We start from the raw sequence: 25,876 nt of genomic DNA on the forward strand, positions 1-25,876 counted from the left end.
CCAGGTTTTTTTAAAATTTCTTAATTTCCAGGTTTTTTTTCGAGATTCCAGATTTTTTGGCAAACCTGATTTTAATTTTTATTGTAAAGGCTTCTTAGAAACGCTGTAATCTTCTTAGTTTATTCTAAGTAAATATTTACTGTAGTGTTGAAAATTTAAGACTTATGATATATAAATGAAAATGGTTATGTTAAATTAATATATATAGATAAATAAATATATTTTTTAATTAGTTATTTTACAACTAATAGTTATACGATCTTGACATAGCTTACAAGTACGAAAATGATAAACAAAAGAAAACAATAACATACTTCAAGAAGTCTAAATTTCTGCAACAATTTAAATAACAGCATATAAATCACAAAAATTATTGCACAAAATATCTTTAAAGGCAAAACGCTAATTTAAGGCATTTAGAATGATGTTTGCAAATTTATTTTTACATTAAAAAGATGTAGTATTCATTGCTTTTTATTAGAATTTTTAAATCAGATAAAACTTTTCAAAATGTTTAACTGCAACAGAAACAACAAAAGATGAATGTATGATAAAAATGTTGATGTAATCAAAAAATATAATTTTAACTCAGTAAATCATCTACGGTAGAATTTTCTTCAACAGGTTTTTCTTCAACTATTTCATCGTTTGTAGCAATATTCTCTTCATTGTTTTCACATACTTCTTCATTATTTTCAATAAATTCTTCACTATTTTCTTTTTCATCATTATTTCCAGTGTTCTCTTCTTGGTTTTCTACAGTTTCGTTCTCAGCTCTTCAAAAACATTATAAAAATAAAATCAATTTAAAAAAATTGAAAACATTTTGTAATTTATTCTATTAAATGAATAAAAAACATTGCATTTATTGTTAATATCTATAAGTTGAAATCTATTTTGATGAATAGTAATTTTTGCTTAAGATTGCTAGCAACCGAAATCTAAACTTTAAAATAAATTTAAAGTGCATATAATTTTCTTTGTGAAACTTAATCTAACAAAACATTTAATTTTTAAAATGAAAAAATCGTACAAATCAGATGAATAATTCTAATACATACGTTTCATTAACAGTTTCATTATTTGAATCTTCTTGGCTGGCCTCAGCTGTTTGGCTATCATTCAGTTTATCTAAGAAAAAAAAATCATAAAGATTAAAATAGCTCTTAGAAAACAACGTATGCAATCGTACATTTTTAAAACTAAATTTATCAAACATTGTACTCTACTAAAATATTTATAAACTTTATATAATATATGATTATCAAAATATATTTAAAACAACTTTGTTAACTGTTCATAGCTTAAAATGAAACTTTCTAAATAAAACAATTATGAAATAATAAATATTTATAACAATTAAATAATTGATTCTAACCACTATTTCCCATAGAAGCCAGTGGAACATCGCTTGAAAATGAAACTTTTTTTTCACTTTTTCTCTGATCATCGGGTTTTTTATTTTCACCCAGCATTTGTAGTGTGCAAGACTGAATAATACTTTATAATTAACAATTAATTAATTATTATTATATACATATGGCGTTTAGTTATAAACTAAAGCTTTGAAAAGCAGATATCGGTACCATTAGTTATAACGAACATGTTATAGGCATTTTGTAGTTTAAACCTTAACTTTATTTAGCAAAGAAGTAAAAAGAATATTGAGAAAAACAATTTCATTTTTTATTTACATTCTACATATCATTATATGCCTGTTTTTAACAACAGACAAAGCCATAGGAAAGGTCGAGGTGTTTTTCATTAAACTTAACACTGGTACTTGTATAAAAGTCAAATTAATTAGTTGTAACGTTTTAATTTTGTAACGTTTCTCCAATACAAACTTAGGGTTGCAATTTTTATTGTGGACTTTATGGTAAGTATAAACACTCTTTAAAGTACAGCTACTATTTTTTAGTAATTGAGCTAGAGACTTCAAAGTTTTATGAAACATACTTTTAAAGCTTAAAAGCAGCAAATTAAAATATATTAAAACTTTTGGTCCAAAACTCCGAAAAAGTTAAAAGTTTCTGTTGAAAACAGAAAAAAAAATTTAAAAATAACAAAATAAATAAAAACGTAGCAAAATTTTAACTTGGTAATTTTATGTGATACATAAAGCACATATTTTGCACTAAATACGACAAATCAATTACAATTTATTACCTTAATAACTTTTAGTGACATTTCTAACACGCTTTTTCCGCTGTAGCTTTCTTCAATATCAACTTGACTTCTCAGCATTTGGAAAACATTGTTCATTATGTTCTTTACCTACAACAAATCGATCTGTAACTATGTGTCACTTTAAGTTGAGAGTATTTGAACTACAGTACTGATGCAGCTCAACTTTTTTCAATATCGTTCAAGAAATATTTGAAAGCTAATTAAACTTAAAAAAAAATGTTATTAAAAGCTTTGAAAAAACACTATTAACGAATACTCCGCAATTTTTTTATATTTTTTTATTTATTATCTAATATAAATCAAGGTTATATTATTAGATCAATTCAATCTGATATCACTTTAAATAGTCAAAAAAACTTAAAAACTTGTTAGTTCTAGTCAATGAGTTTGTCAAACATGCTTTAAATACCAAGTAAAATTTTAGAGATAGAAAAGCAACACAAAAAATTGCTATAACTTTTTTACATTGTCGTAAATAAAAAGTATTTAATGTAAAAAAGAATAGTTAGATGTCAACAACATGTAAAAAGAATATATGTAGTTAAGAACCTATAAGTTATTTATAATTATAAGTAAGTTCTAACATACTCACTTTCTTAGAATTATCAACTAGTATACAACTAAACACAGTTGTTTAAAAGTAAATTTTTACTAACTTCAGTAGAATTATCCCCACCGCTGGATTGTTGTTTTTCTTGCAATATTTGCTGAAGTCTTTGTATTTCGTTCGTGTACTTTTGCTTCATTTCAGCCGCTTTGCTACGTAGCGTGTCGTGCTTAGAAATGTATAAAAATATGAAAATAATATATGTACAAAAAAATACATTTTGCAAGTTGTTCTAAACAGTTGAATGTGGCAAATTATTTTTTACGCTTCCAAAAACTCTTTAGTATAATATGATGCAAAACCACATTGAAACAAAATAATAATATTTTGACCAGTTGTTTGTGAACTTTAGGTGTATTAGACTTACAAAGCAAGAGTAATAACACCTTGAATTAACTTAATAACATATCAAATAAGTTATGATATAAATTAAGGTTTCCTCAGAGTAAAACACAAATATTTATAGCGAAAACAACAATTGTTAGTGTTTTATTACTTAATTTAAATAACAAATAACAATATACCCACACTTTCTTTATCAAGACTAGCCTGTAATTTTCACGCGATATTCATTGAAATAATAAAGCATAAACAAGTAATATTCTATTTTTGTATATATAAGAAACAGAATAAAAGCTCACTCTTTCTTTATAAGCTTGTATTTTTTCGTGACATTCACTCAACTCTTCTTTTTGAGATTCGCAATTCGCTCTTACTGAAGTCAACTGTTTGAATTGAAACAAATTAAAAACATATAGTAAACAAACAATAAGGTTATGAAAGAAAGGTCATAAATAATATCATATAAACTAAAGTTGGTTAAATGTGTGTGATTAAGAATGTTATTTTAAAAACAAATAGACAATTAAACCTAATTACTGACTGTATATTATTTTAGAAAAACTATTTCATAACTTTCATGGGATTCTTGACATAAACTTCATAAATGTTTTAATAGTTTAATTAGATTGCAATGTTATTTTTTAAAGTAAAAATAAAAAATGTAAATATCTGTAAGCTTATTTATTTATAAAGTCGTAAAGTAGTTTTCATCAAATCTGGTTAAAATAAGTTCTAACACATCTATAACTTTCATGCAAAGTAAAAACAAATACATATCATAACAAAAAGCTATTACTTTTTCTTTCAGTATTTGAGATTCATTGTCGTTTGAATACTTTTCTAAATCTGATTCTAACTGAGACACTCTATTTCTTAATAAATTCATCTGAAAAAATGTTTTGTGTATCTCAGGTAAGCCTAATTCTTATTCAGAAACTCTGTTCTTAAACAAATTCAACTAAAAACATTTTTTTAAATACGTTTAAACTGAATCTAAATTTAAACTTGGAGGCATAAAAGTGCCTAGTATTTAACCAGCTTTTAGATTTTTTATAAAACTGCAAATAATAATTATAAACTTTTTCCTGAGCCTCCCTGCAAATATTACCAGTTTCTTTATGGAACAAATAATCAAATAAGTATACAATTAATCAAATAACTTTTTCCTGAGCCTCCCTGCAAATACTACCATCTTCTTTATGGAATAAATAATCAAATAAGTATACAATTAATCAAATAACTTTTTCCTGAGCCTCCCTGCAAATACTACTATCTTCTTTATGGAATAAATAATCAAATAAGTATACAATTAATCAATAACTTTTTCCTGAGCCTCCCTGCAAATATTACCATCTTCTTTATGGAATAAATAATCAAATAAGTATACAATTAATCAATAACTTTTTCCTGAGCCTCCCTGCAAATATTACCATTTCTTTATGGAATAAATAATCAAATAAGTATACAATTAATCAAATAACTTTTTCCTGAGCCTCCCTGCAAATACTGCCATCTTCTTTATTTAATAAATAATCAAATAAGTATACAATTAATCAATAACTTTTTCCTGAGCCTCCCTGCAAATATTACCAGCTTCTTTATGGAATAAATAATCAAATAAGTATACAATTAATCAATAACTTTTTCCTGAGCCTCCCTGCAAATACTACCATCTTCTTTATGGAATAAATAATCAAATAAGTATACAATTAATCAATAACTTTTTCCTGAGCCTCCCTGCAAATACTACCATCTTCTTTATGGAATAAATAATCAAACAAGTATACAATTAATCAATAACTTTTTCCTGAGCCTCCCTGCAAATACTGCCATCTTCTTTATGGAATAAATAATCAAATAAGTATACAATTAATCAAATAACTTTTTCCTGAGCCTCCCTGCAAATACTGCCATCTTCTTTATTTAATAAATAATCAAATAAGTATACAATTAATCAATAACTTTTTCCTGAGCCTCCCTGCAAATATTACCAGCTTCTTTATGGAATAAATAATCAAATAAGTATACAATTAATCAATAACTTTTTCCTGAGCCTCCCTGCAAATACTACCATCTTCTTTATGGAATAAATAATCAAATAAGTATACAATTAATCAATAACTTTTTCCTGAGCCTCCCTGCAAATATTACCAGCTTCTTTATGTAATAAATAATCAAATAAGTATACAATTAATCAATAACTTTTTCCTGAGCCTCCCTGCAAATACTGCCATCTTCTTTATTTAATAAATAATCAAATAAGTATACAATTAATCAATAACTTTTTCCTGAGCCTCCCTGCAAATATTACCAGCTTCCTCGTGGACTTGCTTCAAACTTTCAACTTTGTTTTCCAACTCCAACTTTTCCTCCTGCCAAATCTTCGCTTGCTCCGAGTGTTCCTGTGAGAATAAGTAAGTAAAAAAAACGAAAACTGTTCCTGTGATACTTTTTGCTTTGTTATAATTTTCATTATGTTGAAATAAAAGCACACCAAGAAAACAATATACATAAATAATTCATTTGCATGGTTGAAATTATACAGACCAGTGCAAAATATATTAAAGAACATCAGAATACAGTCAAAATATATGACATCTATTTCTACAGGTCGAACATTTTTGTGTTTTTAGAACAAATTTAAATCAATAGTGTTTATCAAACTTAATAATTAGCCTGCTTTTAAATTGTTGTTGCTTAAAAAGTTATCACATTGATAATTTTTCTATATATAATCTTTTTACAAACCTCTACAATTCTACTATTTTCGATTTGTAGTTGCTCAATTATTTTATTATTTTCCTCATTTGAACTCAGGCTTCTCAGTTTTTCTACTTCATTTTCTACAACACTGAACATTTGTTGAAGTTCTGAATAAAACAAAATTAATAAGTAAACACGTTTTATTAAAGTTGTAAAATATAATTTATCGGTTAAAACTTGAAGTGTCATACCTTTATGGGTGAAATATAAACAATTTTCAATAATAGTAGTAGCTCTTAAAAACTGGACCCAAAAACTCAAACAAGATCTTTCAACGAGCTAGCAACACAATAATTAATACTCAAAATCTATTTTTTAGAAGTTAATAATTAGAAGCAAGTTATGACAAAACTTTATTACAAATTTCTTTTTGAATAAATAAATGGAAGTTTTTTGTCACTTGTTAACTTTTACAAAACAAGTTACTGAAATTACTTAAACTTTAAACTGAAAAAAAAAGATGAACAGTCATAACTCAATACCTAATAACTCTATCATGCTTTAAAAAAGTTAATGAAAAAAAAAACAATACCTTTCAGTTTATTTTCATTATGGTCAGCTCTCTGTTTTTCACTGTTAAAATTTTCCTTCAAAATACTTTTATTTTCCTTGTAGTTTGTGAGTTTAGTGTGCATTTCAGTCAATTGGTGTTTGCTTTGTCTGAAAAATAAAATAATAACATTTTCTATCTCATCTATTGCTTAACTGTCTAGAATTTTTGTTTGAATAAAAATAATTCGAATGAAAAATTAAGTAGATAAGGGACTTACATAGATAATTACATAGGTATAAAAAACTATTTAAAAGGGAAGGTATTTTACGATGTAACCAAATTTTTGGGTATTATCATAAGATGCATTGAAAACTTCAATAATCTTATAACAACACTTTAATTCATAATTAGAAATATCCGTTTAAAGCCTAGAGTAACTATGTGAAAAATGACTGTTTTAATAATTACTATTAGACTTACTCCACTAAAGATCTTAACTCTTCATTTTCAGCTGATAATTTTTTGCTTCTTTCTTTCAAAGTTGAGTCTTGCGAACTGTAAGAAAGTTGTTATTTTTCATTAATCACTATTATAAGAGCAATATAACTTTAAAAGTTGACACAACTAAATTCGCAGGGTAGAAAATATGTAAAACTATTTTAATTAATTTTAAACTTTATAGATCTTACTTTGAGTTTTTCAGTTGCGTGACAGTGTCTTTTTCATTTTGCAACTCAGCAATTTTTTGCTTCAATTTTTCCTCCAAAGCTTCTTTCTCCTGTAACGACATTTTTGAATATTATTTTGTTTAAAATACCTTTACCAGATGTTGATTGTTAGGTAAGTCATTTTATTAAACTTATTTATTACTCAAGTAATTAAATATTATAGTTTATAAACTATTTACTTTTATCAGATGTTGGTGACCTATTTTATTAAACTTATCTATTATTATAATTAATAGACATTATTTTGTATAAACTATTTGTTTTTATCATATGTTGGTGATTAGGTGATTCATTTTATTAAACTAATTTATTATTTAAATTAATAAATAAGCTATTTACTTTTATCAAATGTTGGTGATTAGGCATGTCATTTGGTTTGATGTTTGTTCTGGAAACTTCCATTTTCATTTCGTGAAGTAGCAGAGACACCTAAAAAAATAAAACCAAATAAGTAAACCAAAATAACCAATTCATACTTGTTTTTATGAATTTCAATCATATAAGATGTAATTTTGTAACAGAGGTACCTAAAGAATACTTGATCTAATATTAGGTATTAAATTTAAAATATTCAAATCAATTGATACCACTATTTGCCTTTTTTTTATATTTGATTACGAATTTTTCTTTTAACAAAAATGTGAGTTTGTAAGAAGTACTCTAAACAAGTATGATATAAAATAGATTAAATTTAATAAAAAAACCACAAATAGTAACTCATCTTGAACTTACCTACTTTAACTCAGACTCAATAAAAGAAGAAAAAACTTGAAAGTATATTATATTCAAAATAAACTTAATTTTATAGTCTACAATATTACATATAAGGTAAGCAGTCATAAGTTTATTGTCAAAATAAAATAATTTCAGCTTCAAGACGAAAAATCTTTGCATAAACACAACTAGTTTAAAGAAGCAAAAGATAGATTATACTTTAGAATCTAGCAAAATAAGTTCATTAAAACGTTCAATCCTTTATGAAAAGCAAAAACGAACGTGATTAATTTAATTTAAAACATAAGTGTTTAGTTAGAATAAAAACATGGAAGCACTTCATTAAGGTTCAAAACCAAAAACTCTGGAAACACAATTTGAACAAACATTATTGAAATTGCGTTTTGAATCTACAAACTTAGTATCAAAAATCATTGAAAGATGTAAAATCAAGAAACGAACATGATCAAGCTTGTGCTGTACAATCCTCATCTGTGAATTTTGTTCTTTTGATTCCATCATCAACATCGGAATTATTTCATCGCTGGATTGGTTTGCACCCGAAATTGAAGCTTGCTGATTGGATAATTGGCTGGTTGTGTTGCGATTAAAGTATTGTTGTTGGGTTTGCTGTAGAGAAGTTCATAGTTTAAATGGTTTCTTACTGCTTTCAACTGTAATTTAGAACTTAGAAAAACTCGGCATATACAATTTACATTTCTTATTCAGCAAAAAGATTGAATATAAGTAAAAACACGAATGGTAAAATTAGTAGCTTAGGTTCAAATCTATATAATGCAATAAGACTTTACCATGAAAAAAAGTATTAATACTGTATGATAAACATGATTGAGATCTGACTACTTTTAATAAAAACTAAACCAACCATTTGAAACATAAGCTAAGATAATGCCGTAAAAAATATTGATAAAAATAAATTTCTCAACTTATCTATTAAAAAGCAAACCAACCATTTGGAATGCCCCATCCAGAGTAGAATTGCTAATCTGACTCATTCTGGAATCCGGTCTGCTCATTGGCTGGTTGAAAGAACTCTGATTGCTTATTGGCTGGTTGAAAGAACTCTGCACGCTCATTGGTTGCTGCATCGCATGCATGATCGGCTGTTGGGCTGTCTGAACGGTAATTGGCTGTTGTGCAGAATGCTGGTTGCTAATTGGCTGTTGAACGGAATGTTGGTTGCTCATTGGTTGTTGCTGGTCCAATAAGAACGATGATTGAGTCGTGGCGAAAGAAGTCAATGAAGATGATGATGCCTGTGGAATGATGTTAAATTTGTTATACAAAGCATAAAAACCTAACTTGAACTACCAGGTAAAAAAAAACAGGTTGGTTATTTTTTGCAATCAGTGTTTATGTTGTCAAAAATTACTAAAAACAACAATGATATTACTCCAACATCTTTTCGAGTTTTAAATAACAAACTGTGTAAATGTAAAACTCAGTTTTAAGTGTTTATAAAACTTCACTAAGCAATTTTTATAATACTAAATGATATTCAAAATTTCTTATCTTAACATCAAATGATTAATTCAGCCAATAAAGCTGAATTCAGTAAAAACAGTCAGTACCAATGTTACCCATACATTAAACAACAAAACTTACAACAACTTGGCTATCAATTTGATTATTTTGCTGTTGTTGATTAACTGGTAACATCATTGGAGTACCAATGCTCTGTATTCTGCTCATAATACTTGAGTTTCTTGTTGATGTATCTTGGATTGTTGAAACAGGTAAACTGAAGTTACAAATTATGTTGAGTTAAATATTAATTCATTAATTTTTTTAGTTTATAAATCGCACTGAGATACTGTGGGTAACTATTAGAATATTGTATATTAATTAAGTGTTGAAAAATCACAAGTCGTCATGATTATCATCAACTATTTAGTTAAAACAGACAAACTTAAATTTTAGGTTGATTACTTTATAAACATAGATGAACATTAGCACACTAGATAATTTCATTTAAAAGATATATAATGATAATATTTATCCTGTAGAAATAAAAGTATCTATCTATACTTAGTACGAAACTGAACAAACTTTATGTTGTTGTTGGCAACAGTGGTTGTAGGTGTATTTTGCACGGAACTTATCGGCAGTTCAATACTATTGCTTGGCATTTGAATACCTCCAATTTGATTGTTATTCGGCATTTGAATTCCACCAATTTGATTGTTATTCGGCATTTGAATACCTCCAATTTGATTGTTATCCGGCATTTGAATACCTCCAATTTGATTATTATTTGGCATTTGAACATTTCCAACTGGAGTATTATTCGGCATTTGAATTCCACCAACAATATTATTTTGAATATTCTCAATGCTGTTTGTTGTAGAAGATCTTTCTCTCGACTGTTTCATCTGAAATTATATATCAATCTAGTTACTTTATGGCAACATTATTGTAGTATAAACTTCAATAAAATACGAATTTTTAATAAATATCTGTAATATAGCTTAAAATAGCTTTTTATACTACAAACTTAAAACGCAATAAAATTACTAAACCTTTAAAGTATAAATTGAAACTTTTTCATGTTAAAAAATTTACAGATAAAATTTTATTATATTAATTATATATATCCATTAAGATTTTGACCCAAAACACAAATCAAAACTTAACAAATATACAGCCAACCCTAATAAGTTCGATTTAAAAAGCGAGTACAACATAAATTAAAACTCAAAAAAATGTATATATAAAATTTATTTGTGCTACATAATCATTTATGGACTTATTGTGTCTTTAACTATTGTATAAATTTAAATAAAAATGTATTAAAAACTCGTTAACATAAAACCAACCCTGATAAGTTCGATTTGAAAGGCGAGTGCACTGTTTGGGGGAATCACCTTTTTGAAACCATTTTGTCCATACGCCAAATTGGGAGGGACCACCAAGAACCTTACCATCGATTTCTCCATACCGACAACTCCCAGTTCCCATGCCTGGAATAAAATGAAACATATTTGAAAAGAAATACCAATTATTTAAACAAAATTAAATGTTATATAAATGTTTGTACGCTAGTATAGTATGATTGGAAGGATCTACTAAACAATTTTAAGTTTCACTTTAACTAAATTTACTCCCAGCTCCCATTCCTGGAAGAAGTTTGTAATTGAATTGAAAAATTTGGGTACAATTATATTTATCAAATATTATAATAATTTTATAATTATATTTTTTCATACCAACTACTCCCTACTTTCATGCCTTTTTGGCTTTTATATAAAAGCTTTAATTACTAACTATAAGCCAGTTTTTATAAAATTCAAAAGTATCATTTAACTTTTAAGATATTCTATTTTTTGTAAAAGTTTCCGATACAAATGTATGGACCGTAATTTTTACGGGGTCAATTTTCTCGGAAATTTTAAAGTAACTAAAAATCTATCTTCTTCTTCATTTTTCAAGCAATCTTTTTCAAATTTTCAGGAAATGCTTCTTTTATTATAAGAGAAACACGTTACTTATGAATTTTGATAATTAAAAAAAAATTATGACAAAAATCTAAAAAAAAAGTTTTTTTTTTTCAAAAAAAAAAACATTTTTACTTATTTTTTTTTTTAATTTACAAGTAACGTTTTTGTTATTGTATAAAGATTAGACTGTGAAAGTTTAAAGAAAGTTGCTTAATAAATGTAGGAGGAGATAGATTTTAAAAAAAAGTCTTTTTTTTGCTGTTTTAGTTTTCCCTTCTTACAGAGAACCTTTTATGCGGCCCAACTTTGACTGGTCATACCTCAAAAAATAATTTGAAACTTTTAAAACCATGAAAAGCATCTTAAAGCTTTAAAAACATTTTATAAAGTAAGATCAATTTGTAAAAAACATGGCATACCCCATATGGCCTTAATTGAAATACTATTATGTTCTTAAACCAGGGTTTCATTAAAAGGGTAATATCGGCCCTAAGGGACAACAACTGACAATGGGACTGGTGTGATTTTGTGACTTTTTAAAATATGGGCATATTTCTAACTAAGGTGGACGAATTTTGTTGCTAGTTTTGATTAATCAAATTGTTGTATTTTAAACTAGTCTTAATATAACTTAAATAGATAACAAACAATGACATTTTGTTTTATAAAATCAAATAACAATAATTTTTTTTTAATAAGATATATTTAAAGACAACAGCATTGCATTAGTCAAACCTACTTGTAAAAGGATTTACCGAACAACCTAATTCAGTAATCCTGATAAAATTATTTTATAATGTTCGTATCATCAAAACACTCACCTTAATAACTTTACCCTGACCCACTTTGAACCTGAACATTTTGTCCTTGTTGGCGTTTGAGTCGAATATTTGGCCACATGAGGCAGTAGAGGGTTGCAGCAACCAGCCAGTGTACTTCACTTCACAGTTGTCACCTTGAAATTTGATTAAATATACATACTTTCATAAAACAACATTATAAATATTATCAAAGCTGGGTTGTAACAACCAATCAATGTATTTAATATTTATCACCTGGGATAAATATTTAATTGATTTAATATGTATCACACATTAATAGTGGTTTAATAAAAAACTAGTATATTTCACTTTACAATTTTCACCTGATACTAATTCATTTCATTTAATACATCTTTACTCTAAATATAAACTTTATTCTTTTAGTCAATCAACTTAATTGAAGAACTGAAACTTAATTGTGCGTTTTCATACCTGTGTTAACAGTTGTTGTATTTTCTTTGTTCTTAGCTCTCATATCAACACTTACTAACTGGTTACTTGCCGGATTCGAATAAAACTTGCAGATTGCTACCTAGAAAAAAGTTTAGAACCTACTCAAATCTATTTTGTAAGTATAGAAAACAAAGTTTTTATTCTAAAAAAAATCAAAAAAGTTTACAAGAATATTTTAAAGTGTTCTAAAAAGAAAAGTTTATCATATGTTGTGGACATAAAGATAATATAAATCCAATTGTTGTTTTTTGTTAACCTGTTTTGAAAATTCAAATAATAAATTTTCATTGTCAAAAACAACAGTCCAGTATTGCCTTCTGTCATCGTAGAATCCAGAGCAATTTTTGCCTTGAACCTTGATAAATAATTAAAATAATTAAAATTTTAATCAATAATTTATAAAATAGTTTTAAAAGTTTTCAACTTAATAATTGCTAGTTTAACTATCTCGGTTTAAAAAAAATGTTGTATAAAGCTTATACTAAAAATTTAAATTTTGTTTTAGTTCATGGTCATTAGAAAGATTTTTTACAAATTTACTAAATTTTGACAAAATATTACGTACCATGGGCGTAGCGTGGGGAGGGACGCTGGCGCATGCGTGCCACCCAAAAAAAAAGAAGCAAAAAAAATGCATAATCTTTATTGTTTATTTTTTCTGGTTAATTTGTCTTTTTTTAACTATGTTTTTCTAGTATTTGAAAAGTAAAACGAAATTTCGAATACCAATTAGTGACAAGTTAGGGAAATTACCCAGTATACTGATTCGGTGCGTAATTGCAAATGCGCACCGATGTTGATGAAAAACTCCATAAGGAAAAGTTTTATAACTTCATTAACTTCATAAGAATTTACACTCAAACAGTACGCAACCAGTTAGTGCACCGCAGTAGTATAACCTTATGACAGATTTTTTTACAAGGACAAATTCTAATATTTTGTTAACAAACCATAACGCTAAACCTGTTTTATAGTGATAATGATTCAAAAATAAACAAACTGTAGTAAAAATAGCAATTAACAACTGCTAATAAAATAAAAATAAATTGATAATAAGAATAAAAAACTATTAAACAACATAATTTAAAAGAAAAATAATAAAACCAGAAAAAATATAAAAATAAATTAAAAAAAAATAAACAAACAGTTCATACTGTGATTACAGTTTTAATCTCTCTATACAAAAAGTATTGTTTAAATTATCTAAATTTAAAAATTTTATTAAAAGTATTTTTTTTTATTTTATATGTTTTAGATAACAAACAAATCAAACTTTGTTATTCTATCAGCCATAAAGTTTAAAAATTAATCAATTTTTGTAGCAAGGTATTTTGAAATTCCTTTAGTCACATCATGAATAAATTTATAGCAACTTGTAAAACAGAATTTTAAAAATCAATTTTTAGTCTAAAAAAAATAATTGATTAATTTTAAATTTAAATTTATTTAGTTTTAAATCAAATTTTAAATGGTATTTAAAAAAATTCTTTCTACCAATTTTTTGTAGTTTTTAAAAAATGCTATTCCCTAAAGATCTAAGAAAAAATGATTTTAAAATAAGTGAAAAGTTATATTTGTTGTGAATTTTTCAAAGCGTTAAAAAAGTTGACCTTAAAAAATGTATCTTTTAAACATTTTGTATCAGAAACATTTAGTAAAATCTTTCCACACACTCAGGATAACTCAGGATTTTATGAAGTTTTGGCAAACTTTAGTATGACTCAGTAAAAATCAGGATAACTCAGAATGTTTTAAGTATTTTTAAGCTCAGGCTGAATAAGGATAGATTTGTTTTTTTTTAACTCAGGGTAGATTTATTGGTTTTGAAAGCTTTGTTATAAAGCCTAGTTATAAAGCCCAGATATTGCTATTACTCAAGACTGCAGTTCAAGTGGTATAAAAATTTTGTTTTTAATTTTGTTTATATTTCAGATTTTCTTCATTAGTAAAGATTTTTTTTTAGTTTTATATTGTAATATAGGTAAAAATGTAGAAGTTAAAAAAAAACTAGCTCTTTAGATTTCTTCTAAAAAAAATTTTTTAATTTTCAATTTTAATACTGAAGATGTGACATTTTTATATAAAAGGTAAAGATAGTATATTAAAACCTGTAACAAACTAAAAGTATGAGTTTTTTGAGTTTAATACAATTCTTTTTTGTTGATTTAAATAGATATTGAACATTATATGAAATTTCACAGAGAAAAATGTTTTCAGGTATTAATTGTTATACTTACTTGACTATTTATTTGTAGTTTAAGGCCATATGGGGGGTAAGCAATGTTTTTTAGAAGTTGATATTATTTTAAATATTTTTTAAGCTTTAAGATGCATTTTTGTTGTTTTAAAAAATTCAAATTATTTTTTGAGATATGACAAGTCATAGTTGGGCCGCTTAATGGGTTCCCTAAGGGAAGGGAAAACTAAAACAGCGAAAAAAGGCCAGTTTTTATTAAAATCTATCTCCTCCTACATTTTTCAAGCAATCTTTTTCAAACTTTAACAGTTCAATCTTTATACAATAACAAAAAAACATTACTTGTAAATTTAAAAATTTGTAGTAAAAATTTTTTTTTTTGAAAAAAAAAGACATTTTTCAATTTTTTCTATAAAATTTTTATTTATTTTAATCATCTAAATTCATAAGTAACGTTTTTTTCTTGTAGTGTAAGGAACATTTTCTAAAATTTGAAGAAAATTGCTTGAAAAATGAATTAGGAGATAGATTTTTAATAATTTTTTAAATAATTGACCCCAAAAAATTTGCGGCCCAAAAGTTTTAATTTAGGGGATTTTTGAGAAAAAATTTGCGCACTTCCTGACCAAAATACCACGCTACGCCATTGTCAGTACATGTATTTACTTATTATAAATAAGAATTATTAATTAAGAATAGTAATAATCCAGAACAATTTTTGCCTTGAACCTTGATAAATTGTAAACTAACATCATTTAAAGTATCAATGCTTGGAGCTAAGATTTAAGTAGTAGTTAAAAATTGAATTTTTTATAAGTGCTAGTTTAGTTATTTTAGTTTTAAAAAAACGTTGAAAACTAAATTTTTGTTATAGTTCATAGCTATTAGAAAAATTTAACACAAATTTACTTTTTTTTTTAATTTAAAAATATTTTTACAACTAAACAGAAAATGTTTAACTTTACAAAACATATTAAAACTAACTGATACTCAACACAAACAACCTAATTTAACTTTTTAACTAAGTATCTCAAATTAAGACAAACAAACTTACATTCAATGTCAGTTGGGAATGGATTTGAACTTGGGTCACAGGTTTTTGTTTTGATAAGTACAACAAGATTTTGAACTGAAAATTTTTACAACAAATCTTAAATTTTACGGAAGTTCAAAAACTAACACTAATCATTGTACTTACTGGTTGAAAACTAAAATTTATGATAACTAAAATAATCAAGTCTTGAAAGAAAAAATTCATAACGAAAATAATAATTACAATTAGTTGATTTTTGCTTTTTACATTTATACTGTGGAAACTTCAAAAGCAAAATGTTCAACAGTAAAAATATTTTCAAAAAGACAAACATGTTTTCTGTTAATAGGGTAGCCAAATGTTTTTGGCAAATTTTCTCCAGGTTTTCAAAAGTACACATTTTTAGGCCTAAGTTAAAGCTTAAGCTTAAGTTAAGAAACTGTGTTAAACAGTATAAAAACATAGAAAACATATCTTATAGCTTCTTAAAATGTGTTTTTTAATTTAAAAAAATGATGATGACAAAAATATATATCTATATGATAGATTATTTGTATCAAATCGAAATTATACTACAGAAGATGTTAAAATTGTTAAAATTTTCAGGTTTTTCCAGGTTTGAGACTTTTTGGCAACCCTGTATTATTCACCAAATTAATATTTAAATATTACCATAACAAAATTACAAACAATATTTATACTTTGAAGCTGAATGGTTCATGTAAATCTGTTAACAATTTTATAGATCTCAATGATTTTAAAATGGAAATTAGTTTTAAAAATTTGGTTCAAATAATACTGTTTGAATGAACTAACAAAATGTTTATGACAAAAACAAAATCAAAAAACAAAGTTTGCATGTTACAAAAGTACCTACACAACAATACTAATATAAATATATAATATATATACTATATTTATTTATAATATAAATACAAGAAATCGAACTCACATCCCGTTTAGCAACGTCTTTCAGAACAGCAATTCCCAATTTTCCTACTCCTTCATTTTTACCATTGGCACTGTAAACAGTTCATTAATGTAATGATTACAAGACTAAAAGTTTTTGAAAAATTTCAAAATAATAAAACAATCAAAACTAACTATCTGTAAGCAGCAACTACAGATGCAAAAAGACCAGGATTAGCTGAAGGTTGCTGTTTTGTTTCTGGTTTGGGTTCTGAAAAGAAAGTTTTTTTCAAATAGACATGAATTAAGTTTTATTATCATTGTTATTAATTATCATGTTTTATTATGGTTTTGTTTATTTAAACTTTGAAAAACATAAATGTCTAATTTCCAACCACATTCTATTTTTACTAACCAATTTTTTTTTGTTTTGATTGAACTTTTTGAACTATATAGACCTATATATTATAGATAGAAAATTGATTAATACAGACCAGGGTTTCCAAAAATTCTTTTCAAAAGACCCCTTCAAAGAAATTAAAAAATTCATGGCCCCCTCAAACAGAGTTACTTAAAAAACTACCATTGAAAGCAGCTTAGACCTTTTTTTTGCTCTTCATCAACAACTCCAGAATATCAAATTTCAATTTATTAACATATGACCCTGCTTTGACCCCTCACAGTCCCCCGAATTTCTGTCATCGCCCACTTTTGGAAACCCTGCTGTGCACACAGTAAACATGATAGATATAAAAAAGGGATAAATCTGTGTTTATTAGAGTGCAACAAACCTACATGTTTAAATTCATGTTCTGTTTAAATAAGAAATATTAGGCAAAACAAAAATTGCTTTTAACAAACTATATTTTCCAAAAAAAACAGGTTGGGTAACTATGAACTTGGAAATGAATTTTGCATCAAAAATTATAACTCAACTTCAATATCTCTACTTATACAGAGGCTTGCAACTCTTTAAACCAGAGCTGCCACTCTATGAGAGAAGATTAAATTATCAAAAACTAGCCTTGGTTACATATAGTTGGCCTGAGTTTAAGAGAAAATTGAAAAACTAATTCATACAAACATAAAACTGAAAATATGACTATTAATAAAGCATAAATACTTGAAATATACTAAATAATAATAAAAGGAATTACAAAAAACCTATTAATAAGCAAGAATTTAGTCATAAAATAACTAGCCTAAATTAAAAAAAAAATAACTAGGCTGAGTGTGTGACTACTGTTTAATATTATACTATAAACTCTTATTACTAAATTTGTTTATGTTTTGTTACAGTTAAAAAATGGTCAATCTTATATAAGACAATTGCTAAAAAGCCTGTCTCAAACTCACTTTTATACCAACCGAACAAACTTAAGCTAAAAGTATAATACAGTGCAGCATTAAAAACTGGTTAAAACTTACTGGGTGGATGTTTACCAGGTTTTTTAGGGGCGGTGAATACAAGTGCTTTTTTGTTGGCAGAAGGAGCTCCAAACAGTGAATCAAGATTGCTGTTGCCTTGATTCAAGTCTAATGAACCTCTGTTGATATACAACAATTAAACTAATCTTCATAATTGTAATATTATTTAATTGATTGAAATTTCAAATTAATCAAATTGCTTTTAATGAAACTCTGTTGAAATTTAAATTAGTCCTTAAACTTAAGGCAATAAAGGAGGTCTGACAATTTTTTTCCACAAAAAATTAATTTGGAATCTATTCACAAACTTAGGAATAGATACCATAAGATTTCTTTTATTTGTTTAATTTTTGAGATATTACAGTTTTGTAAAAAATATCCAATGTATGGATTAAATTAATTTTTGGCTGATTTTCTCAGAATTAAAAAAACTTATTAAAAATAGGGGTAGGGATTACTTGGGTGATGTTTGCTAGACACATGAGGAGTCTTGATTTGGATGTGGTTTGGTCTGATTAAGAAAAATTTAAAAAAAAATTGAAAAAATTCCTAAAAAACAAAATTGCACCCCAAAAAACTGATCTGGACCCCAAAAATCACATAATTTTTGATTTTTCGACTTAAATAATAATAAAGTCACTCATACATGTCCTAGACTTATATATTATATCTTAAATGAAAGCTAATAATTATAGGCATACCTTTAATGACATTTCAACTGCTTTTGATATATTATGACGTCATAATTGCACAAAATATGCAAATTTTGTCTGGTTTAACTGTTTCTTCCCAAGAATCAGTTAAACCTGTTCAGCTTTGACAAAATACAACTTCAATCATGACACATTCTGTTAGCAAAAACTTAACCATTGGGGAGGAAGTTTCTAAAGTTTTTAAATCAACTGTTCCACCACCAACTCATTTGTTGTGCAAATCCCATCCAGTGGAGGCCTTTGATCGTTCTAACTTGACAGTATTGGCTGAAATAGAATCAAAGTTAGATTTTCAAAAAAGCTTCAAGCTTTAAATCCATCGGTTAAACCATTTTTGCGAGGAAAAAAAAGTATAACTGAGTGTGCAATTTCATCAATATTAAGTTTGGTCAGTCATGAAAAGTCAGCGTACAGTACAAATCAAGCAGATCTCTTTGACTACATTTTAAACAGAGAAAACCAAGTTAATCGCCTTGCAATCTATCACGAACGCAGGTTTACCAAACTTGGGTATTCTGCCTCATCTATTTTGCAAAGCCTTCTGTTTATTCGCATGCTTATAAATGAAACGCACCTAAGCAATCAGCATGTGGAAGTCGTCAAACGACTGCTTGACTCTGAATTTCTAATGACTGAACTTGAGGCACTTTCTTACTTTACTCACAAGGTAACACTACCATTTTTACACTTTGTTTTACATTAGCTCTTAACAAGACCTTCTCAAAGTATTTCCTAAACTATACAAAGATCTCAGCAATGGAATAATGAATACTTTGGATGCCTATGTTGTACATTATCCACATATTAAAGTGTTAAACCCAACTTCTGAGATATAATGTAAAATTCTTAAGAAGATGTGTCTCCATGCCGCTCAGGTTGTTGATCGCCAAACAGGTAGAGAATATGGTTTTGGAAAGTTTTGTTTGTCAAATCCACCACGTGCTACTGAGCTCAACCTATTAAGTAATGAAGAACTGGTTGGACTCCCAACAAACAACTTGGAATCTGAAAGACACCTTGCTGGTTTTGGAAGGCGAGCAGCAGTGGCAAAGTTTAGAAACCAACAATTCACAGCAAAAGGGATAAGAAATGACTGTACATTACTTATATCTGATTCTTTTCAAACTTTAAATGAAAAAAAAATTAATAAAGTTGTTAGATTTCTGAATGAAATGGAGCAAAGGTCGGTAGCAGATCAAAAAAGTTTATAGCTCAAAAAGATAAATGAAAAAATTGAAAAAGGGAAAAAAAGGGATCAATATGTGCAGAAACGTCTCAAACTGTGTAAAAGTTGGGGTGGGCCTGTAGTGAGCGTGGAAGAGCTGCGTTCTATTTTAAAATCTCATCCTGATCGAAATGAAGTTATTGTTCGTAATGAGTTAATTTACTTTAGAGAGTCTCACAAATCTGAAGTGTTATACAATCCTGAACTTTTTAAAGTTAATGGTAATACTCACGAAGAAAGACTTCTAAACTTATGTGCTCTTGTTGCAGAAATGATGAGTGCTCTCTATGTTCTTTACCAACAAACACTGATGCATTATTAAATGTAGGGGGTTCTTCCCCCAATATACAGAAAGAAAAAAATGAAGATATTATGGAAGGGAATTTTTATGTCACATTAATTAGTGAAGGGTCATCAGACACATGGTATATTGCTATGTGTGAAGGTAAAAATGATGATGGGACTTATAAGATGGACCACCTCATGAGAGTTCAAGACAGAAGAAATTCGAAGTGGAAACACCCACCTAAACGTGATTTGCTAAACTTGCATTTAGATTCTATTCTTGATTATAAAGTTGATGGGAAATGGGATGTTTCTAATGAAAGATCTATTACTTTTTCACTGAGAAACCATGTCCAAATAGATTTAATAGTAGAACAGATGTCTTTTACATAAAGTTAAAAAGTAGTTTTTATGTATTTTTATTAGTATTATGTACATATAGTCAGTTAGATTTTTATCAATCATTTGACAGTTATTTTATACTAGTATTTTTAAAAGTATCAGTCATTTTGCAGTAATCTTAAGTGTTAATACTAAATGATACAGTGCAATGTTCTTTATTTCTTTACTATACTAGTCTCTATTTGTTTTGCAATCATTAACTTAATGTTTAATGCCATACAACATTATGTTGCCTATAATAAATTATAACTTTTTTGTAATTCGTTATGTTGTTGTAATGCAAATTGAATAAGATTCTTAGGTTATTTTTAAATACTTATAGCTAAATGAATTATGACATCAAATATCCCATTAATATACATACAACATCACCTAAATTTTAAACGTAAGTAAGTATATCTACAAAGTTTTATTTTAAAATATTTTGTTTTAATTAGATTAGACAACCAGCTATGCTTCTTAATTTTTCAAAACGCACCATTTTACAGATAAAATTTACATATTTTGTGTGATTATGACGTCATAATATTCCAAAAGCAGTTGAAATGTCATTAAGTGTATGCCTATAATTATTAGCTTTCGTTTAAGATATAAAATATAAGTCTAGGACGTGTATGAGTGACTTTATTACTATTTAAGTCAAAAAATCAAAAATTATGTGAATTTTGGGGTCCAGATCAGTTTTTTGGGGTGCAATTTTGTTTTTTAAAAATTTTTTCAATTTTTTTTTTAATTCTTCTTAATGATACCAAAACACATCCAAATCAAGACTCCTCATATGGATTTTACAACATGACCAAAAAAATGTGCTGTACTCCCTACCCCTATTAAAAATCTCTATTTTTGGTTATTTCTAAAGTAATTTACTAAAAATTTAAAAAAAAAAATTATTTCAATATAACAAAAAATTTGCAGGAAAAGAATTTTAAAAAAGACAAAAATTAAAAAAAATATTTTTTGTTTAATTTTTGTAATAATATAACCTTATAAATATTAAAAATTCATGCTTCCTCAAAATTGTTGAAAATATGTTAAAGATACTCTAATCTTTTTAATCAGTGCCCAAAAATTGAAGAAAAGATAGATTATCTTTAAACAAAATAGTTTATTTTTGCTTTACTAATTTGCACCTCCCATATAGAAACTATTGAGCTATTTTACTTTAATTGCTTATATTTTAAAAATTACTTTGAATTTTTGAAAACATTAAAAAACAACTAGTAGCTTAGTTTTATATGTAAATATGGGCTTAATTTTTATAAAATTATGCTGCTATCTTTCAAATCTAATGAACCATTATTGACAATTACAAAGTTTATATATGTAAAACTATTACTTATCTGTTTTCTTTATACTAAACTAGTCTTAATTTACTTACTATTGTCAACAAGTTTTATAACAAAGAACAAAGTAAACTGCTGTTCAAATTTTGATAAAAGTCTTATATCAAACCACATAATAAATCTAAACATTAAAAAAAAAGTTAAATAAGTGCATTTTTATTTTTTGTTATTCAAGTTTAAAACTAAAATTTTAACTATTCATATGTAAAATAAGTAGTCAATAGTCTTTTTATGTAGCTTGATACTATTTAAATTTTTTTCATGCACTACAAGAGATATGAAATATAGCTAGCTGCGTAGCATTTCTAACTTAACTAAAAAGTAAATATTTTTAGTTGGTTTTACACGCTAAATTTCTATACAAATTTATTTTTTTAAATAAGCATAAAACATGTAATTTTGTTAAGAAAATACGAAATTTTGTTTTTAATTTTTTTTTTTTGAATTTTGCTTTTTTGAAAGTTAATTATGTAAAGAGTTTTTTACATATAAAGCTTTTTTTCACAATAAACTAACCCTAACATATCATCTTCTTCATCTGTTCCAAAAATAGAATCCATATTAACAAACAAACATAAAAAATATTAAAAAAACAGAACTTGCAGCATCTAAAATTAATGTTTAATGTAAAAAAAAAGCACAAAAATAAAATAAACAAAACTAGCATTATCAAAAAAATATTTTTTAAAACAAAAACAATTTTTTTATTTTTATTTTGCATTTTCTGAAAATATTACTTCTTCTTTAAAAAACAAACAAATAAAACTAAAAATGTTTTCAACATGTTATCTAAAAAAATACACAGTGTATAAATACAAATTTAAAATATGTAAAAACTGAATTTTCACTATAGGAAAAATAATTTGAAAGTTTAATAATGCAATTAAAAGTTTTTACAATCAGAAATACTTAGTTTTGGTCGAGGGTATTTAAATTGTGGATGAGGCCATTGAATACCAAGATCTAAATCTGACCAGATTTTTATTTAAAAAAAGAGATTAGAATCTAGTTCTGGCTAGATTTTGATTTTTAAAAAGGTCCTGTTTGGTTCCGTCCAAATGTTAATTTAGATTAAGACTCAGTTCCAGCCAAACTCATTTTCAAATTTAGTTCAGCCAGATCATGTATTTAAATTGAGTGCCAGTCAGAACAGGATCATTTTTTAACCAAGATATGGTCAGGCTCGGATCTTGGCAAGCAATGACCAGATCCATTTAACCAAATATTAATATTAACCTTATAACATAAAAATGTTATTAAATACACTAAAACTAAAAAAAATACTTATTGTCTAAAAACTTTGTTCATACTTTTAAATTACTTTTAATATTGATATTGTTTATGCAAATATTTTCGATTACAATGTATTAAAATGCATATGCTTATTTAATTTGGAAATGACACTGACTTTAATTACATAAATTTATAGTATTTCATCTGGTCCTATTGTTGTATCAGAGCTATCACTTACATTGTCAAATATGTTAGCTTTTTTACTTATTTTGTCAATTCTATTAACTAAAAAATCATAATCATCAGGCAGTTGAGTTAGATCATTATCTGATTTATTTATTTTACATTTTGGTTCCACCTCTTCTTTTTTTATTTTAGTTTTACAAACAGAACCTACACTACTACCTTTGTTAGAACTTTTAAGTTGTTTAATTTTTCTCTTCTTTTCATTCAAAATTGCACAAAACTTAGGCATCATGTTCTCTTCCAGCCAACTTTTTGTCTCCTTCATTTGATTTTGACTCAAGGTTACCAAAGAAATACAATCTGATTCCAAAGTGTTGTTTTTTTCTTTTGCCCTTTGAGCGTTTTTTATAGTTGAACTTAAAGATGAGTGTAAGGTCTCCAAAAACATATTTATTCCACTTGACATTAAAATGTTGAACTTTAAATCTGCTAGTAGAAATTTACATTCATTTAAAACTTGAAACCAACTTAACATCAACTCATTTTGTACTGATTCTTTTTTATTTACCAGAAACTCAAAACCATCTCCATTAGAATTTTCACAAAATGCTGATACCAATAAATTTTTGTAATCTTTATATTGAAAACCATTAGATACAGCCAAAGTTTTTATTTCAATGTGGTTAAGAGAACTTTTCCAAGTGTTTTTGCTATCTGTCAGGAAAAAATTCCAGTCTCCAAGATCATTTGTTGTGCTTGATGTCAGATAAAAGACAACAGAGTTGTTCAAACTAGAGGAATTGATTTTGATCATATTTAAAATTTTAATGCTGAAGACTTCTAAAAAAGTTATTTAAATTGTTAGACAAGTTTTTGTAAAACTTAAAGAAGTTTTTGTAAAAAATAAAGTGAATATACGAATTAGTACAGGACTTCCACTATTTGAGACTGAAAAGCTTTCCTGAGTGACCGAAGACTTGCATGAGTTACATCAAACCAGCCTAATTTGACTAAAGTTTAATGAGAACATAAACAAAAAATAACAGAGGTCAAAATCCAAAATTAATACTGGTAATTAAGCTTCAACTTAATAAAAACTATTGGACAAGACATAAAACTGTATCCTGATGTTTGACTCAATAATCAAAAGGTATATTGTACACCAGGTCGTTAAAAAAAATTGATAATATTTTTTATTGTTCAAAAAACTTATTATTATTAAACAACTAAATATCACAATAGCACATGATTTTTTTGTTCACAACTATAAAAAAAAATTAAATTAAAACTTAAAGTCAAAAAAACCCAATGTTTTATGAAAAATATCTAAACTAGCATGAGTTTTCAAAGAACATTCAAACTAGCATTATTACCTTTTTTTTTACTTTAAACTAGCTTGAGTTATTTTGAATAACCTGAGTGTGTAACAACCCTGATAATATTAATAGAAGCAAAACAAAACATTTACTTTGCTTAATAATGGCATTTTAAGTAAACATATTTATACAAGTAACCAATAGTACTATTAAAGTTAAGGGGTATAAAGGGGGATCCACCTCAATTTTTACAAGCTGATCTTGTTTTATAGAGTTTTATCTGAGCTATCAGACATTTTTAACAGATTGAAAAAATTCAAAGTAAATTTTTAGATATGAGCGATCAAAGTTAGTAACCTCTAAAGGTTCCTAATGGAAGGTGCAAACTAAAAACACAAAAATACCATTTCACTAAAAATTTATCTCCTTCATTTTTTATGCAATCTTCTTTAAGTTTTCACTGAAAGTCTAAAGTTTTAAAAAGATCGAATGCAGCAATCTATATAATTTTTAAGAAAATATGAGTTTTATTAAAAAAAAAAACAAAAAATTTGCAGTATTTACGTTTGTATTGGAATTTTTTTTTTATTACAATATCACAATTTTTAATTCTATAAAAACTGGCTTGAAAATTGTACTTCAAGCTTTCATCTAAAATCCAATGTTATTTTGAGTAAAAATAATGTTGGGCCTCCTCTATACCCTTACACTAATATGAATATTTTAAAAGTAAGCTACAGAACTAACTATTGAAATTTATTATCTCTAAAGACTAAATTTTCATACTTACAACATGTTTTTATAGATGAACTGAAAACAAATTAGTAAACTGCCAACAGGGAGATAAGTATTTTTTTGATAAAGAGAAGAAGTTAGATATAAAACAAACTGTATAAAAAATTAATTTCCTACTTCCATTCTAAACCTTTTGAACTCAGCAACTTTGATCTCACATATCTCAAAAACTACTTTAAATTATGTTATGCTATATAAATTGTCAGGTACAGAAACCTAAAAAAAGACCTTTTGTTTTAAAT

The 25,876-nt window shown here is 26.4% G+C and overlaps 1 protein-coding gene across 1 annotated transcript; it reads right to left on the reverse strand.

Annotated features, from left to right (window-relative positions):
- Positions 1-396: 396 nt before the first annotated feature.
- On the reverse strand, positions 397-22,714 carry LOC145842193 (uncharacterized). Its single transcript, XM_082949593.1, has 25 exons — positions 22,621-22,714; positions 18,137-18,255; positions 16,904-16,979; positions 16,752-16,821; positions 15,821-15,895; positions 12,826-12,924; positions 12,549-12,648; positions 12,117-12,250; positions 10,675-10,818; positions 9,908-10,230; positions 9,464-9,599; positions 8,809-9,114; positions 8,300-8,467; positions 7,463-7,552; positions 7,085-7,173; positions 6,876-6,950; positions 6,435-6,562; positions 5,888-6,009; positions 5,422-5,541; positions 3,439-3,522; positions 2,847-2,966; positions 2,170-2,277; positions 1,379-1,490; positions 1,062-1,131; positions 397-776 (listed from the first exon to the last, which is right to left on the reverse strand). Exons 1-25 carry the CDS (start codon positions 22,662-22,664, stop codon positions 584-586), a joined length of 3,105 nt encoding a protein of 1,034 aa, XP_082805719.1. The 5' UTR covers positions 22,665-22,714; the 3' UTR covers positions 397-583.
- Positions 22,715-25,876: the final 3,162 nt, after the last annotated feature.

Source organism: Thalia democratica, chromosome 8 (genome assembly GCF_965202585.1).
Source record: "Thalia democratica chromosome 8, ktThaDemo2.hap1.1, whole genome shotgun sequence".
Taxonomy (NCBI): Eukaryota; Metazoa; Chordata; class Thaliacea; order Salpida; family Salpidae; genus Thalia; species Thalia democratica.

Bases quoted from the DNA above. Each gene is read 5' to 3' on its own strand.
- LOC145842193 (XM_082949593.1), bottom strand. From the start codon at position 22,664: ATGGATTCTATTTTTGGAACAGATGAAGAAGATGATATGTTAGG. The intron at 12,251-12,548 runs GTATGAAAACGC...TCAAATTTCAAG, and splicing joins TACAACAACTGTTAACACAG to GTGACAACTGTGAAGTGAAG. The intron at 7,174-7,462 runs GTAAATAGCTTA...ATGTCGTTACAG, and splicing joins ATCACCAACATTTGATAAAA to GAGAAAGAAGCTTTGGAGGA.